Genomic DNA, 18,514 nt, shown 5'->3' with positions numbered 1-18,514 from the left:
CTGGATATGTTCATTCACCTGAATTCCACTCCCCCAAATGTCCCATAAACCCGACAGATATTCACCCGAATGTCATTATATATGAACTGCATTTTCCCTAAAGATCATCGTCGGTATTATACCAGCACAGACAAACAGACGAAACTCTTTCTCCTGAATCGTCGTACACTCATTTAACGCTCATTTTAAATATTATTAGTTTCGCGAATCTCTCACCACAGCGCACAAACTATACCAAATAATCATTCCTCTACCTGATAGTGTTAGGGCCTGTTCATAAACTACTTCGAAAGTTTAGAGAGAGGTGACAATCAGTTCTGTTAATTTTCATGTCATTCTATTGAAGATGAACCAATCCAACCATTCAATCAGTTCTGTGAAAACGAATTCTCACATAACCAAAATTTGAAGAGTCCGTTTCTCATTCGAGCTCATCGTCACTGTCAATTGAATCACTGACTATCATTTGATATACGACAGTGGAGTATGGATGAAACCCAGTAAAATTGTCCCGAACAGACAAGTCGACCCGATGTCGGATCAATCTAAGGCAAATTTATGGACTATGTCGACACAATGTCGTGTTGTTGTCGGGTCAATTTTGGGTTTATATCGGGTCAATTTGGACTCAACATCTTGTTGGGGTCATGTTGGTGTCGGGTAAAACTTTTCCCTTTTGCATTTAACGTTTTGGACGCTAGGTACGAACCTTCTTTATCAAAAAGATGTGCGTGAAATCTGTTTGCATAGCAGCGAGCATAGCAGTGGATATCAAAAGAGAAAGTCGATAAAGGGTATCGATTAAAGCATATAGGACCTTTTGAAATGTTCATCGAGAAATTAGCAGTAATATCACAAACGAAGTGACAGACGACTAACTGGCGAAAAAATCCATTAAAATAATGTGGTTCACTGTTATATAATTTTCTTGGAAGCTTGTGCCATCATCCACCAGATGGGTTAGTTTTTTTTTTGGTTTGATTTGAAAAAAAGTTGATTTTGTGTACAATGATTCTTTGACAGCACAAACGAAGTGACAGACGTTTGCTGTCACTCGATGGTGACCCAAATAACATTACTTTCGTCTCGTCTGACCAGATCACCTTATTCCAGTCATCACTGGTCCATGAAATGTGGTCCTGAGCCCACTTCAATCTTTTTTTAAATTTTTTTTACGGACAACCATGGCTTCTTAAGAGCTACTCTGCCCTTAAGACTTTTCTTATGAAGATGATTTCGTACGGATTGTGATGTCAGTTCAATGGAAAACTCGCTTTCAATCTGTTTCGTAATTTTCGAAGCTGATAGTCCCCGGTCCAGCTCCGCCTTCTTCACGATAGCTTTGTCAATTCGGCCAGTTGTCTTTGAATGACACCCGATCGCTTAGCTGGTGAGATAGAACCACACTTTTTGTACATCTGCACAATTCTAGCGACCATATCTTTGTGAAGCTGGACAATATCGGCAATATCACGGTAGCTTTTGCCAGTTTTGTGATGTTCAATAGTAGCGGTACGTTAGAAGCGTTAGGTTCCTATAGTTGTGTATTAAGTCTCCATGCACAGCTATAGGAACCTAACGCTTCTAACGTACCGCAACTATAGGAGCGTTTCCCCTAATCAAATTTCGGATACTGATCGAAATTTGAACTTTTTTGGGCATTTTGAAACAAATAACTTCCAATTTTGAACACAAAACTGTAATTTTGAGCACGAAAACTTCAAGAACACTAAATGACAGATAGACACAATGTTTACATTCGATAAAGTTGCAGAATACACACTAAAACTTTGTAAAACACACTTAAATCATAGTATCCGTTTGGGGGTGGATACTTTTTTTGCGTAATTTTTTACCATTTTTCATAAGAACTGAAATAAACGCCGTATTTTCAAAGGCAATGTGATAAATAAACATAAACTGATAAATCATGGAGGAACACTCATAAAATTAAACTGATTTTCACCAGAAAAACAAAATAAAATGTTAATTGGTAGGGGAGTGGATAAACTTGTTTTGCATACTGTATATCTTTTCCGGTACCATGGAATCAACAAAGTAAAAGTGAATGAAGAGCTGCAAAATGGAGCACATGCGATACGACAATGGAGTGATGCTCGTTAAGAAAATATCCGGAGACACTGTCCATTTTCCGCATTGGTGTTACGGTTTGATAAGACGCAACTAGGAACTCAAGATCACCATACAAAGATAATGGACGCCGAAATGTCGTAGAACACCTCAAAAATAACACTGGAGACTACTAAGCGACTAGCAGTGATGCAGAAAAGGACAACGAGTTCACAAATAGGCACGAAAATTAGACAGAAAGGTGAAGAAACAGTGAAAGTTAGTGAGATCGTTTTAAATTTATAATTTTCAATATTGCTCATATATACAAAACAATGCTGGGATTGGAAGGGACCATTAGGGCACCCGATAGAAGCAATTTGGATGGGGAAAGTGAAGTTGTTAACATCTCGTGGAAAAAGTGCGGGCTAGTCTCCACACTCATTGGAGTCTCCTTCTTTCGGACGGCTCATTTTTTGACCAATTGTATGATCATGTGGCTGGAAGGAGATTATTAAGCTTGATCAAATCAATCAGCGCCCACTGCTATCGGACTTGAATAAGTGGTAGACAATGCTTGATCCTTTTTATAGAACGTAATTTCATTTGAATAGCTTTTTTAACAGGGCTTAAACAATCGTCACGCCGGTCAAGCTCACCATTGCTACGTTACGTCTCGCATCCAAAAGCTCTACACTCAAAAAATTTGTCACAAAAATTTCACTGGAAAAAAACACGTTACCTTCAGATATTTAAACTTGTCTGTAAAGTACATGACGTTACTAAAATTTATTACAAATCGAATAAAAAGCAATGTAATACGCTTTGAAACTCAGATGAATATATATAAGTTTCATATGAATTTCATGTAAGATAATTTCACTTAGATTCAACATGAATTTATAGTGTGAAAATTTCTGAGTGGTGATGGCACAAACAAAACCTAACATGGCGTCCAAACGGTGCATTGCTGACAAGTTGTTGCTGTATTCACAAATACCATTGGATTTGTTGAATTTTCTGATAAGAATGATTAGCAACACGGCATTATATAACCTCAAGAAAATCAACAAACAAGCTTTGTTAAACGCTAGCAGAAGTCCCGGGGAACGTTTGTCGTTTAGCAAAGAAAGAACACAAACTAAAAGAGAGAAAAATATGTAGGTACAACAAGCAGATATCCTAAAAACTCTTATTTATTCCAGTTTATATCTACAACATTGAACTTATCTGCCTAAAATATCCTATTCGTAGCTATTTCATCTGTACTTAGTTAAGCATAGATGGAGACCTTCTTCACTTGTTGTTGTTTTACATAACAATGTAGGTACGCTCGCTGCTTCAAAGAGGCTCAATGTAACGCATCTGGCTCATGGTTTCTTTCCCCAACTTGGAAAGCGTCTTATTTTGATTTGTTACCTAAGAGTAAAGGTGCTCATCCATCTTTCTCTCTCTCTCTCTATCTCTTTTTTTCTCTCTAGCCAATGCCGTCTTCAAATTAAGGCACAGTGCACTCCTTGTTGATTTCCACTTTGAATATAAAATATCTAGCTTTTCAACCTTTTCCAACAGAATAAAATATAAAGTTTTTCAGTTCACAGTACAAACAGATCAACTATTAAGGTTCTCTTTTCTTATTTTCCCCTCTCTTCTCGATATTTCTCATCTTACCGTCTATACCATGAACAGGTTTTGTCCGTAACACCGCTTGTGAATATTCAGGTTATTACTACTTTTTATTCTGTTAAGTGAACATTTTCGAATGCAAAGTTTGGAGATGGAAAATTAATTCATGCTATTATACTGATTCTGAATATTCAGGTTATTACAGAATACTGAAAACTTCTGATGCAGCCTTGTCTTTCTGTCTCAGTCAAACAAAATTACTTGTTCAATTCCTTCTAGTTTAATAAATGGCGCTTGTTCACGTGCTTCTTATGCTGAAACTGTTTTTTTTTTATTTCTAAGGAAACGACATCAATGAGCTTAAACAAAGAACAAGATAATAAAGATAATGTCATCCGTCAATAATGAGAAAACTAATACGTTGCTCGCATTTCTTCCTGCAGTATGTTTTTAATACGATTACCGTCAAGGATTGTTGGTGCAGAAGTCATTTTGCTGTGAAGGACAATTTTACTCTAGTTTCAATGTAAAAATACTTATCCAAAAGATAAACGGTGCGCACAAAACTGCGCCAAAAACTAACGCGATATTCAATACGAAAGGAGCGACGGGCAATGAGTAAGTTTCGCTATTTAACTACCGAAATCAAGGGAATGTGTTCGCATATTCTACGCCAGCTTCTCCAGCAGTTTCTTAAGCTTTTCGTGCGCATATCGAATCTTCTGGTATAAATCGGTCGAACATCCTTGTTCCTGAATCGTGGAGAACCGATACGTTCGGAAATTTTTGTTGTTGTCCATAAGCGTAACAGCTCGCATCAGCGGACAAAGAATAATTTTCTGATGGTCAGAGAAGTTGAGCTATTGAGAAAAAAAAATAGATTAGAGCAAGTGAGTTTGAGCAAAAAATAATGTGACCAACTTACTTGCACGGTACCGTTGGTCAGATGCATAACAACAGCGCACATTGTGCGGAACCAGGTGTGCAGATGGGGAATACGCGAAATCTGATCGCTTTCGACGTTAACTGCCCCCGCACCAGCCTTAACCAAGTGTTCCGTCATGTAACGCTTGAAGTAGGATAACAGTTTCATCTTTTTCTCCATCTGTGGTGGATAGTTATGAGTATCCATGTACGTTTCGACGCCTTCCTTGTCAATGAAGTGCACATTGCTGTGAAATAAAAAGCGACGCTTGTTAGCCAAACTCCAAAAGTTGTAACTCTGACAAGAGGAAACTCACAGTCCATTGGCAAGCATGATCAATTTGGTGGTATCGTTGAACATCACTCCCATGCCCTCATCACAGAGCTGATACCCAAACCCGTATTTATCGCTGTAATCTACCCATTTCGAGACCCAGAAGAGCGGTTGAACCGCTGGATCGGTGTTTTCATCGTCCAAATTAGTCGCCAGTTTCGGTGGCTTTGAGGCAATTAGAGAGCTCAGCTGTTTGTACAGGTTTTCAATATCAGTCCGGTAGCCTTCATTGTGCCGTGACATGGTACCCGAAGCCGTGATGGCATCGTGAAGATTATTCTTAAGGAAGGACGATTCCAAGCGTGTATCATCTGGAAGGAGAAATAAGATTCGTTATTAGTGAGGCCAATTGGAACTTCCACCGTATGCCTACCGTTAACTTCTGAAAGTGGTTTCCTACCCATACGTTCGGCGTTCTCCAACTGGTCAGCACGGGGAGCCATCGTGAGACAAGAGATCGGGAGCGAAGCTGGAATGTGAGCGTTGCACATAAAGTCGAAATCGAACAGTGCCGTTACATTGGGACGCTTGATGGGATCCGACTGCAGCATGGCGCAGATCATTTCGGCAGCATTAGTCCTAATCGTAGACGGGAGTCGGTAATCACATTTTCTAATCTTGGAATAAGTATCTTTCAAACTTTTCGTTTCGAATGGAGGTTGTCCTACGAGCAACGTAAACATCACGCATCCAATGGACCAGACGTCAACCTCATAGCTATGGCCTTTTTTGTTCAGGATCTCCGGAGCGATATAGTTCGGTGTACCGCAAAGTGTTTTCTTTCGTTCGCCTTCATACTCTATCCTGGTAGCTAAACCGAAATCACCGATTTTAACGTGCAACTCATCGTTCAAGAACAGGTTTCCCAGCTTCAAATCACGATGGATAATGTGCCTGTCATGCAGATATTTCACTCCAGTAAGCACCTGATAGATATAATAACGGCACTCGTAATCGGTGATAACCTTTCGTCGTTTGTGCAGTTCCATCATAGACTAAAGGGGATAGCATAATGAATTAAAATCCAAACAAACATATCGCCCGCTTCCAACTTACCCGTTTCTTACAAAGTTCCAGCACAATGTAGATGTTCAGTGGATCATCGAAAAAGCTGTGAAATCCAACAATGTTCTGATGTTTCAGCGATTTGTGGATCGTGATTTCCTGAGTCATCTTCTCCTTCTGGTTATGCTTCATCATTAGCTTTTTGGAGACAATCTTGCCAGCGTACACTTCGCTCGTAACGATGTCCATGATTTCGTAACATTTTGCGAATCCACCCTATGTAGGTAATACAAAATGTTGTGATGATCAATACTGGGTTGTACAAATTGTTGTTGAGATAATCTCGCTTATCTGATGCACCTAAACCATTTCAAATCTGGGCTCCTTTAAATAGGGGGCTTTAGGGTTACCGATTAGTAATACCTCGATACAACATAACTGTCACTTTTCACTTCCATAGTCGATTTCTTGTAAATAACAACTCAATCACAGAAATCGATATTACCAATAGCAGGGTGTCTACTCATTTTGCTAAATAAAATTCCCTGAGTTTTCCAGTTTGTTTTCCAGGACTTCAACGCAAAATGGCCAGGTTTTTGAAGAAACATTTTTTGTTTAAACGTGAATCAATTAAAATCATCCTAAGAATTCCCTACGATCTCTTCTTCTTTAAGTTTTCTATCAGGAAAAACCTTGAAATTCTCCATAGTATTCGTTTGAAATTTACCTTAAAACCTCGTTGAAAATTTATTTAAAACCTTCCTCAAATCTTCTAATATGTAGTATACACACTCAGAAAAACGCATTTAAATTAAGGTGTTGTGAGACCGGAAATTCCGCTCAATCAAACGTACTTTTCGTCAGGTAACGAACTTTTCAGTCTCGGAGAACTTAATGTTAAAAGCGGCACCGGTGGTATAGTGGTTAGCGTGACTGCCTCTCACCCCAATGGGCCTGGGTTCAATCCCAGTGCGCGCCGTCGGGATTTTCTGAGGCATAAAATCTCTGATCACGCCTCTGACCGCCAAGGGAAGTAAAGCCGTTAGTCCCCGCTCCATGAGTTCATGAGGCGATAGGTAGGGTCCAGGTGTCGCAGCTGCCTCCCTGGCGTCGATAGTAGCATGGTACTCAGTACGGAAAACAAGATCGACGGAAAACAAATCAAGGAAAAAAAAACCTTAATGTTACATGACATAGGTATTTGTTTATGTCTCATCAATTATGTCGAAGATGGATTCCATCACAAGTAAAGTTAGTTATTTCTAAGTGTGTGCTGTTCGAATCATCATCAGAATTTCCATTGGATTCTCCTTCTTTTCTTTGAATTCTAATTAAAAGTACCTTGAAGTTCTCCTTAAAATTCACTTATTGTGCTGAATCTGCAGTAGAGCTATCGCTTTCTAATTCCCGGACTAAACTTGCTTTAAATTATAACATCAAGGATTGTTGTAAGCAAATTTCTTCTATAATACCACTGCCGGCCAGTGGGGGTTAGATTGAATACACATACACACACATATACAAATTATTTAAAAATAAATCTGGTTATTGCTACGTTAGTAGAAAATCCAAGATTCGATAAAAATCTAGGGTAGATGGGGGCAAGACGGTCATACAGTTACGTATTATTACACTTTCAATATTTTAGAAACTTGTTGAAAATGCTTCTGATATACATATCCATTAAAATCGAATCAAAATTCAATTATATGTCTAAGATAATGATGAAAACGCAAAATTGGCTCGTTATTTCTAAAATATTACAAGATTTGCAATCCTCAAAATAAGCTTGGCATTGACTATAGAGCATTACTATTACTGAACATTTGCTCTGAATGATTGCACTGGTTTTTGCGTTTTTTCTTGGTAATGAAATAGTTTTGTTCGAGAATTATCCCTACTGTGTTACCCACGAAACAAAAATCAATTATTTTATTCATGTGTTTCAATTATACATTTTTGCCAAACATCAGCCTTATACATTCCATAAGACAAACCACATAGGTCCTATAAGAATGCATAAAAGGTATGTGTGACCGCTTATACATTTCATTTGACACATGATCTTCATTAACTTTTTGCAAGGCGTCTGCTTATTAGTTGACTTATACATTTTATAAATAATCAAAAATAGAAATTTGCCAAAAGGTATAAGGAGATTTCTATCCGTGTGACTTATAACGAATATACGTTGCATACGAGTACCCCGAATACAAGGTATAGTTCGTCTAATTTTACATTACAAATGCTATGCAAAATTAGACGAGTCATACGTTGTATTCGGGATACTCGTATACAATGTATATTCGTTATAAGACAGGTAACACAGTAGGGGCGGAATGGGCAAACCCTGGGAGGGAAAAGCAGACTCGAAAAATATGAACGTTAAAAGGAGTCAGAATCAAGCTGTCACGAACTGTCATTGGGACCCAAGCAGTTTGATGATGCTTTTCTTACAGTTCAACAAGAATACACAAGGCGGTATTGAAATTTTGCGTAAAGTAATTTATGACAAACTGTCGTTTCCAGACTATCTTATTTAATGGGACACCACTTTTTAAATTCATTCATTGAATCAGTGATGCAAAATATCATGACACTCACTCGACACTCGTCAACGCATCAACCGACTATCGCTGACAGAACGTTTTGTCGCGCAATAAGAGGTAGAGCCATGGCAAACAATAATCACCAGTAATGGTCGCTGCTCATAGACAAAGCGTAAAACTCGCTGCTGATGATGTAAAGCACAACGAAAACAGTGAATACTTCTGCAGTACGACGATGGGAAAAAGTGAAACGACAGAAGAAAATTAAAACAATGCCTACGTATTCCAAGTTTGTCTCGGTACGCGCGACTGTGGGTTACAAACAAAGCTGGCCAAATTAAACGGAAGCTGTTGGGCTCACTCACCAACACACTCACATAAGCAAGCAAAACAGCAACTACTTCATAACGAGCACATATGAGTGTCGTGATTGTCGGGAATGACCAGATCGGTGATAGATCACCACCGAAGACGACATTCAATCACCAGTTGCTTTTTACTTCTTTCGTCAACTTGATGGATGGTCATGGAGATAGCTTCGACGAGCACATTGATAGGAATGTAGCAAGCGTTACTACCATCAGTTGTTTGACGATCGTTATTGTGATAGACCACAACTCTGCATTGAATATATGTACATACTCAAATCATGATGAAAGATACCATTTTTACCAGGTTTTTGTAAAATAGAGGCATAATAAAATACAAAACAGAAAAGTACATTTTCTCAATGCAAACTGAGCAATCTCAAACAATCACTACACGCTCAAAGCAAAACCAGCTATTCTACTACGCCTATTTTGATTTGATTTCAGTGGCACAAATTTTCATGAGAAGAACAACAAGTATAAAATGAATTCCGTGTGTGCAATCTGCTTCTCCCTCCCAGGGCATATCCTATCTGGGGCAATACGAGCAGTTTTTTCTTAACATAAACTATAAATGCTGCTGGCTAAACTATTGGCGGAAATTATGGTGCGGAATTAAACGCGTAAATCGAACCGGAAACAGTGGCCACAAAGCAGCATGATTGCGGCCTTCGAAGTTGTGGAGAGTGGTACTTTAGTGCGATGGGCAGCCTTAGTACATCGAATCCCCCATTGAAACGTTATTTACGCCACGCGGATCCATCATTTTTTTTTCCGGTAGAACAAGAAAGCGAACTTATGAATCCTCACTATGGAGCATTGTTTCTATGGGTTACTATCACAGAAATCCGGAAGTTTGCGTTCGATCTGGCGATCAGGAATGGTATCCCTAATCCGTTCAAAAAATAAACTGGTGAATTCGAATAAAATGCAATTGCTAAAATACCTTATGTTTCCATTTCGCATGATTTCTAACGTTTTTTTTCCAACGACAATCTGTCAACACGTTTACTTTTACTATTATTTTGACCAATTTTACCTGGTGTCCCACTTTCCGACAGGTGCTTCCAAAAATTTAATATTTTGTGATCGTAAAATTGAACATATTTGTAATTCTTTGACGAACGTTTCAGCTCAATTGATCATAAGTTACATCATGTCAAAGTTGACCATCGAACACAACTGTATCATACTCCAAATTGTCCTGGAGATATTTTACCAGGTTAACCGAAATCTTGTTCGATGTCCACTCAGAATTTTTGAGCATTTTGTACTTCATGGAGACTCATAACATCATTAAAAATATTAATTTTGTTTAAAAATCACATTGTTGAATTATACAAATCACCCCGGATTTGGATAATTCAACACAGTGAAAGACATAATATGAAAGTTGAAATAACATTGCAAAAATTGTTACTTGTGGGATTTAGGATGAGTATAAATGATCTGGTGCGATTTGGTTTTTCCCGGCAAATTCCAGTTTGTCCCCTGATTTCCCGGTTGGATACACTCTGCAAGTCAGTTGAATGGCTCAGTTTACACGTTCAATTCGAGTTCAAGTGAGCTGAATTCAACTGAATTGATCAATTGACTTACCCTGTCTAAACCCAGCTTAATGCTCAAGCGAAGCACTAGTGAGCGACGCGCTAGTGACCTTACCACCGACGACGACCATTCGTCGGTGAACTTACTCCGAACGAGCTTCATAAAGCCAAGACGCAACTGTTGCAAGCTGTTCAACAAGAGGTGTACAGCCAAGAGTGCGGAAGGGTAAGTCTATCCAACCTAAGCATATCCTTTCTGATTCCATCCTTTTTTGGATACGCAGGAAATCTTGCGTGTGGGCGGTCTTCTGCATAATTCAGCCCGGCCATACGACGTAGAACATCCAATCATCCTTCCACAAAATCTTCGAGCGAAGGAACTACTAGTGCATTTGGGATCGTCCCTCCTGACTGCAGTCGTCCATCAGCACTATTGGATAGTTGACTGCCAGACGGTAGTTCAAAAGGTAGTGCAGGAATGAAAACTATATGTGCGATGCAAGGGCAAGACTGCTGGCCAACTGCTCTCAACTCGTGCAATTCAAATAGTAAGTATGCCAAGAAGCGTCTTGTGGCAGAGTTGCGCTTACGTTTCAGGATTTGTCTACAATGTTGTGCCGGATTGAGCCATGCCTCAAGTCGTACCCTTTGTGTTCCTTGTCCAGCGATCCTAGCAGCGCCGAACCAGTGACACCTGGTATTTTTTTGATAAAAACCTGGTTCCTGAACCCAACTTGAAACATCTACTCAACAAGGCATACTCCTGAGCTGAACATCAACGTAGGTGAAAATTTGTTCAGTGTGAAAAAAATAGTTGACTTGTCTCGTAGTTTGTAAGAAGTTTTCCTCAATAAAATCAAAATAGTTAATCTCGTTGAAATTATTGTCCAAAAAAGTGGTCACTTCGTGTCGTCTTTTGCTGAGGGAACCTCTGGCGAATAAACTGAAATTCCTTCCCCAACAAATAGCCTGGACACGAACTTCTCTCGACAGGTGAGCAAACACCCAGCCGTCAACGACCAGGACGATTATTACAGTTGGTAAAAAAATTATAACGCACAAAAAGCGCAAGAGTGAAGAAGATTCATCCAGAAGCATTGGGATCGACTAGGGTGATAACCTTACGCCGTGGTTCAACTGTGTACCGGCGACCTATATATAAGCTGTGTGTGCTGCCGTCTGATTGAAGCCACGTGGCCTCAAGGCGGAGAGGATGTTTCAGCATTGACGAACCCCCCGACAAGTTGAGCACAGTAGGTTACCTTCTAGTTTCATTAATTTTACAGTGAGCATGCATAAGGGCGTATACGCGATGATCGATTCTCTTCATTGATTTTCCCTTTGCATTGATACAACTAAACGAAACACGTTCAATTTTCCAGAATTTGTTCCATGTAGAGATGTAACAGGTTGTATTGGCTATCAAAAGCAAGAGCAAACGCACCGAGAAACGTTTATTCAAGATGAACATTGCATTAGGTCCTAAGTAACATTGATAGATTCTCTTCGTCGACTTTCTCCTCTGAGTATTTCTAGTTGCCACTGCCACCGATTTAGCATTGCGATTTCAAACCAAAACATTCAAGATGTCAGAAATACCAGGTTGCTGGGTTGGGTATTTTACAAACAATCGCAGCTTGCTCTATGGCCGGCACACCTGCAGCAGCACACTGATAAAACCTGACCTATGATTGGTGTGCGGAGTGACCTACCCCTTGACCAAACACAAGCTTCAAAATCGACATCACCAGCTGGTTCCACTCTAGCACTGTTTTAGAATTAGATATAAGAATTAGGTATCCGGTGCATGAACTCCAACAAGGCTGCCCGGGGTCGATTACATACTAGCTGAGATGCTCAAAACTGACCCCATGCCAGGGGCAAGGACACTCATTTAAATGCATTTTATTTAAAAAAAAAACAGCGCTGCTATGGCATGCGAGCGCGATAGAAAGAATAGATCAAAATAGACAGAAGGATAAACAGTAGTTGAAGGGTCCATTACCGGCGGCGTTGTCAGGTTTGGTGGAGGTGAAATCCGGTGAAATAGGCCTGTCTCTCGTAGGAAGCTCAGTAGAGCAGCTGGGGTGCGCCACGCCTTCCAGAAGACTCGGATGATCCAGCTTATTAGGTCCATGCGACGGTAGTGGCGGGTGGGGCGGATAGAATTTTTGTTGGCAATTATCCACGGCCCATACAAATTTAAAAAATTGTGTATGGACAATTGTCTACGCAGGGGGATCCAATTCTAAACTCAATTTTTTCACTCTTCACTTTTTTGTCCATCTCGTTTTTAAATATACAATTTACTAAATTGATATTAGATGCAGATGAGTTGGTAATTAGAACGAACGGATTTAGAAGAATCGAACAAGTCAAACTTCTATAACACTTCAACATAGTTAAATTTCATAACTACTCTGGAACCTAGACAACTTTTCTAGATCGCAACCTAAGAAAACATCTCATTATTCATGAACGAGGATAATTTTCCAAGATGTAAAGAGCACGGAAATAAAAAAATGCATTCGTCTAGGACTAAAAATATCGAAGGATAAATTTTAGAGTCTTTTAGAGAAAAACTAGTGCTTTAAAATTTTCCTGGAACATTTTTAAACGCTTAAGCTTGGAAAACTTTCTTTATTTTTACTTCGTGATATTAGGTCCATAATTTTTTTTCGGAAACTCTGAAAATTTGTGATAGATCTAATTTGGAGATCACAGGAAATGAAAGAAATGTGAAATTTTATAATCTGGACAAATTTTGAAGGCTTCTATATGATAACGGAATTGAAAAGTTATCATCAATTTTCGATTACTTTTTCGAAGGGAAGTATCAGCTTTTGTAAACAATGCATTTGATCGTCGATTTGGCATAACTGGTAGCTCGCCCACGCATGCCACTACCATCAGATAGGGGAAATTTTCCCCTACCTGATAGTGGTATTAGTATGCGTGGGCGAACTATCAGTTACGCCAAACCGACGATCAAAAATGTATTGTTTACAAAAGCTGATACGTCCCTTCTAAAAAAGTAGTCGAGAATTAGACAGTTTGTTAACGTTTCCTTTCGTTCGCAACTCTTCTTGTAAAAATTTACACACTGAATTTTCATTAATCTTTCTAACAAACATTTTTTAACGAATCAAATTATGATTTGATGTATGTTTTTAAAGGAAAATGCTTTACAACATTGGTCGTAAAAAAGTGACTTTAGTGATTAAATTTTAAGAAATTGTGACTTTCTTTATTATAACATTTTTCGGGATATGGCACTCGGGGAAATGGGGTATCCGGGGTAATGACGTACTGGACATATTCATAAGTTTTCTAGGTTACTGCAATTATTCAAGAAGTTATTTGGACTTCCAAATAAAACGAACTTAATGGTCTGCTACTTTTACCTGGATAATCTTTGCAGTTTATGTAACTTCAGAAGGTTCGTTCGAATTTGCACCTAGGATTTATATGTCTTCTGATGAGTTATAAGTCCTGAACATCTATCATTCATCTATTGTACTATGTACTCTATTTCCTTCGCCTTGCACTGCAAATCTTCTGAAATGCTGAAATATGTGTCCCCGAAATAATCTTCAGAAAAAAAGAACATAGGGGAAATGGCATATAGATCCAAGATTGGGCCCATCGCTAAAAATCTGCTATTTATCAATTTTATCTAGATGAACGCGTCATTGGGACGGTACTAATGGATATTTTTGGCATCTATTGAAAATTTAGTTGATTGCTGAATTTATGTGAAAGTACTCAAAGAACACTAAGTTGAGGACAGCCGTAAATCTCCAACCGAAGTACATATTTGTGTTCGTCTACGCCGACGACATCCTCATCGTCACCACCGGACGCACGCCAGTACGCACAAGGATGAGAACCCAAGCGACAGTCTCCGACGTCGCCAGGTGGGCCCACTCAGTAGGCTTTGAATTATCAGCCTCTAAAAACATCAGGTGCCATGTCTGCCCTTCTCGACACAGAATTAGCGGACCACCGATCAAAATCGACGACCAGTCCATACCGCTGAAGAAGACCGTCCGAGTTCTGGGAGTTCTCGTTGACCGATTCCTCAACTTTGAACAGCATTTCAGTGCAGTCAAGAAAAAAAAAGTGCCGCAGCCGAGTGAATCTCATCCGAACCATTTCCCGACAGAATAGATCGAATAACCGCAGCATCCGTTTTCACGTGGCGAGTGCAATTATCGACAGTCGCCTTCTATACGGGTTGGAGATGACCTGCATCGCCACGGATAAGCTTTTAGCTACGTTAGCACCAGTCTACAACACCTACGCCCGGATTGTCTCTGGCCTGGTGCCATCCACGCCCGCTGATGCTGCATGCATCGACGCAGACATCCTGCATTTCCGATTCCGTATAACCGCAGCTATCGCAACCAAAGCCGCTGCTTTCATCTCGAAGACATCCGGAAATCAAGGGATCTTCCTCCTCGACGAGGGGAACAGACTCCTCCGCACGGCTGCCAACGAAGATCTCCCCCCAGTGGCCAGGATCCACTGGCATGGAGACAAATGCTGGAAAACACCATTACCGAAAATCGAAAACCGGAATAAGGACAGGTTCAAAGCCGGAGACAATCCCGTGACCATGAAAAGGACTGTAGCTGAAATGTTAGGAGAAAAATACCCCACGCACACTCACCGATACACGGACGGATCTCGCTCTCGGGCCGGGGTCGGCATCGGTCTAGCCGGAAACATCACACTAACCAGCTGCAGCTTACCGCCGCAATGTTCTGTCTTCTCTGCTGAAGCTGCTGCCATCTTCATCGCTGCTACAACGCTCTCCAATCGACCGATCCTGGTCCCCACGGATTCGCACAGCGTCATACAAGCCCTGACATCCGAGGCCCCGACTCATCCCTGGGTACAGGCGACGATGAAGTCCGCGCCACCAAACACGGTATTCTGCTGGGTTCCGGGGCACTGCGGAATACCAGGCAACTCTGAAGCTGACTTTCTGGCTGGGGCAGGACCATCTGCCCCCCACTATACTAACAAAGTACCATTACACGATGTCAAGTGCTGGATCGTGAGCAAAGTACGGGAAGCTTGGGACGCAGAGTGGGCTTAAAACCGCTCCGTCTTCATCAGACGGATCAAAGGGACGACGAGGAAATGGACAGAACAGTTGAACCAGCGGGATCGGTCACACCAAGATCTCGCATAATTTCGGTGGAACGCCGTTCCACAGGACTTGCGTCGGTTGTAGAACTCCAGCCTGAATCGAGCACATTCTATGCGTATGCCCTCAGTATCAAAACCTACGGGAATTCCAAGGGCTTCCAAATAGCATACGCGACATGCTGGGTGATGATCCCTCAACACTGGCAGCAGTAATGCGTTTTTTAAAGGATGCTGCATTGTATTTTAAAGTTTAGTATTTTAAAATTCCTTTCGGCTGTTGGGACATCTCTGCCTGGTGGGGGCCCTCCCGGTTCTCCCGGTGTGGAGCTCTGTCTTATTCAGATTTTAATGTTGTGTCTTTAATATGTTGTGTAAATGTAAGATCGAGCCAGGAACCAATTTTCGGTTGAAGTAAACACTGTAAAAACTACCCTGTTGGGGGTCCTCCTTCTACGGGCCAACCTTTCATGGACGAGATGAACTAGCCACGGCTAAAAATCTCAAAAATAAAGTTAAAAAAAAACGTAAATCTCCAGTTGGGACGTAATAAACAAGAAGAAAAAGAAGTTTGTTCAAGGTTTAGGTCGTCCTGAAAACTGATTTGGCTACAAAACATTACGTTTTCAGGGTCGAAAATATGTTTCAAGTTTTGTTTGAATCTTCCTGGTGTTGAAGGGTACACTTTCCAATCCAAGTAACTAGAAAACTAGCCATCAGTCTAATTTTGGTTTGGATATCATTCCTATTGAAACCGCAAAAGCGGATAATACCACTTCCCGCATAGTATAAACAGCATCCTTCCAGATCAACAGAGAACGGATGATGGAGATGCATTGAAATTGAGGTTAGAAGTAATAAACAAGGTTTTCGTTGTATTCCTTAAAATAACCGATTAGCTATAGTTATATCAGTTAACTAATCATATATTTTCGTTAGTTTATTTCATATTATAATGCTCATTATGGATACTAGCGGTACTACGTAGATCCGCAAAATTAAAACAAGCCACCAACTCCACCATCGCAAAACATGCAACTCTTACCTTGCCGAAAAACCGCAGCCTTTTGTAGGTCCTTCTTGTCGTTGCATCGTACAACCGCTCCGGAATGTCGGAGGTTTTATCATCAGGCTTGGCAGAACTCATCTTTTCCTGTATTTTCACAACGCAGTTCCGGTCCAAGTCGCAAAGAGAACAATAAAATGAATAGAACAACCACCGAGCTGAAGAGGAAACCAACCGACTCCAGTTGGCTCTCTTGTTCTTCACTGCCTCCTGTCCTTATTCCTGTTTGTCGCGACACTAAACACTAGTCTCTTTTTCTTCCTCGATTCTTGCTCTTGGTGGCAATTTTAAAATTGACAGAAGCCTCCGATAAACGGTCGAAAATGTATTGTAAACGTAAACTAACTCAATTTTCTCCGGCTAATCTAGCAATCTCAGAAGAAAGCTATTTTCATTGAACGGCCGAAGGCAAAAATTGTACCGGTGACCGTTGAACTTTGAAATAATGCTTGAACAATAGAATATCCGAGCTCTCCGGGAGACGATGTGGAAAGCCGTAACTCGCGAAACACCTTCCAAAATCCGAACAATTTAGACCGTTTATCTTTTGCTCATGGTCCACCAAAGAACTTCCCGGTTAATAAAGTAGAAAGTTTTGTAAATAGCGGAAGAGATTACAAGCAACAACCGACACCACACCAGAGATTTTCCAGATCTTCGAGCAATGATGGAGGAAAAGCACAACGAGCACAACTTTTGCGGGCTTTACAACTGAAACTGACGAGACGACGGAATGGTAAATGTGTATTAGTGCGGGCGAAAGCGAAAACGAACGGACGAAAATCTTTTCAAATGATCGAGTCGTTTTTTAAAAGGGCTACTGAAAACAAAAAATAGAAAGACGTTTAAATAAAATCACTGATAAATAATGAATAAAGATCTCCAAACACAATTTCACGAACACAAAGTCAAATGTCGATGTATGAAAAAGAAGATGAGTAATATAAATACAACAAAAATAATCCGCTTTTAATGTTAACACCCCAAATAAACGGGTACCATACATTCACGACCATACCATATAAAGTTGGGATGATAACCCGAATTAGAGGTTAGGCACTTCTTATGGTTATTGTTTATGTGGGATTGCCATGCTTTTCATTTGATAGTAGTACAATTAATGTCAAAAGTTTCAACTTTTAAAAGTAGCCATTGGCAACATTTGATTTTAAAATTGGCTGACTTTCGTTTTGAAAGCTAGCCGCTTTCAACCAAAAAGAACCAATGCAAGCTTTTAATTCTACCATTTTTTAGCAACGATTTTTCTTTGTGTGCTAGAAGAGCTTAACGACGTATTCGAGGTATCATTGAAATTTGTTTTGAGATAGCTCTACCATCCGGGTTACCATTCGTTTATGGTATTTGTTTATTAGGGAAGTGCATTCAATACTTTTTAACGTCAAATCGATCGCGCACTAATCAGCGCATTGGCATACTTAACGAATTTTTGTGCGCATTGTCATTTTTTGAGTGTATGTTTTAAACACTGTCGTGTATTTTTCAACGCATTAATTCTTTTGCATTTTTCAATACATAATTCACAAAACGCATTTTGCATTCAGTTATTATCGAGGTTATTATTTACTGATTTGTCTCAGGAATGGAACCGAAATTCAAAGTTTCATAAATGTTGGTGCACTGGAACTATTTTAAATAACTGTGATTATATAGCAAAAATCACCCTCTTAGCGCGTCTCGGTGTGACTTTGGTGTATAAAAGTGAAATTATTATTTTGCTTTATATCTTGATTTAAAATCGAGATAAAAAACTTATATATTCCATATAAATATATGGGATGAAAAAATGTGCTTTGAAAACGGAGCTCTTTAACGGATTTTTATATATATGAACGTTTATGGGATAAAGTTTT

The 18,514-nt window shown here is 39.9% G+C and overlaps 1 protein-coding gene across 2 annotated transcripts; it reads right to left on the bottom strand.

The window, feature by feature from the left end:
* Nucleotides 1-4,113: 4,113 nt before the first annotated feature.
* polo (Serine/threonine-protein kinase polo) lies at nt 4,114-17,332 on the bottom strand. Of its 2 annotated transcripts, none has more exons than XM_065218720.1 (6): nt 16,623-17,332; nt 6,011-6,235; nt 5,355-5,949; nt 4,938-5,265; nt 4,622-4,868; nt 4,114-4,556 (listed from the first exon to the last, which is right to left on the bottom strand). In XM_065218720.1, the coding sequence occupies exons 1-6, from the start codon at nt 16,722-16,724 to the stop codon at nt 4,365-4,367; spliced, it is 1,689 nt and encodes a 562-aa protein (XP_065074792.1). In that variant the 5' UTR covers nt 16,725-17,332; the 3' UTR covers nt 4,114-4,364. The 2 variants fall into 2 exon arrangements, with proteins under 2 accessions (XP_065074792.1, XP_065074791.1); XM_065218719.1 differs by having other exon boundaries at nt 5,328-5,949; nt 16,623-17,330.
* Nucleotides 17,333-18,514: the final 1,182 nt, after the last annotated feature.

Source organism: Ochlerotatus camptorhynchus, unplaced genomic scaffold (assembly GCF_037179485.1).
Source record: "Ochlerotatus camptorhynchus isolate MF236.1 unplaced genomic scaffold, CSIRO-AGI_Acam_v1.1 ptg000093l, whole genome shotgun sequence".
Taxonomy (NCBI): Eukaryota; Metazoa; Arthropoda; class Insecta; order Diptera; family Culicidae; genus Ochlerotatus; species Ochlerotatus camptorhynchus.
This window is presented reverse-complemented; position numbering and strand designations above follow the sequence as displayed.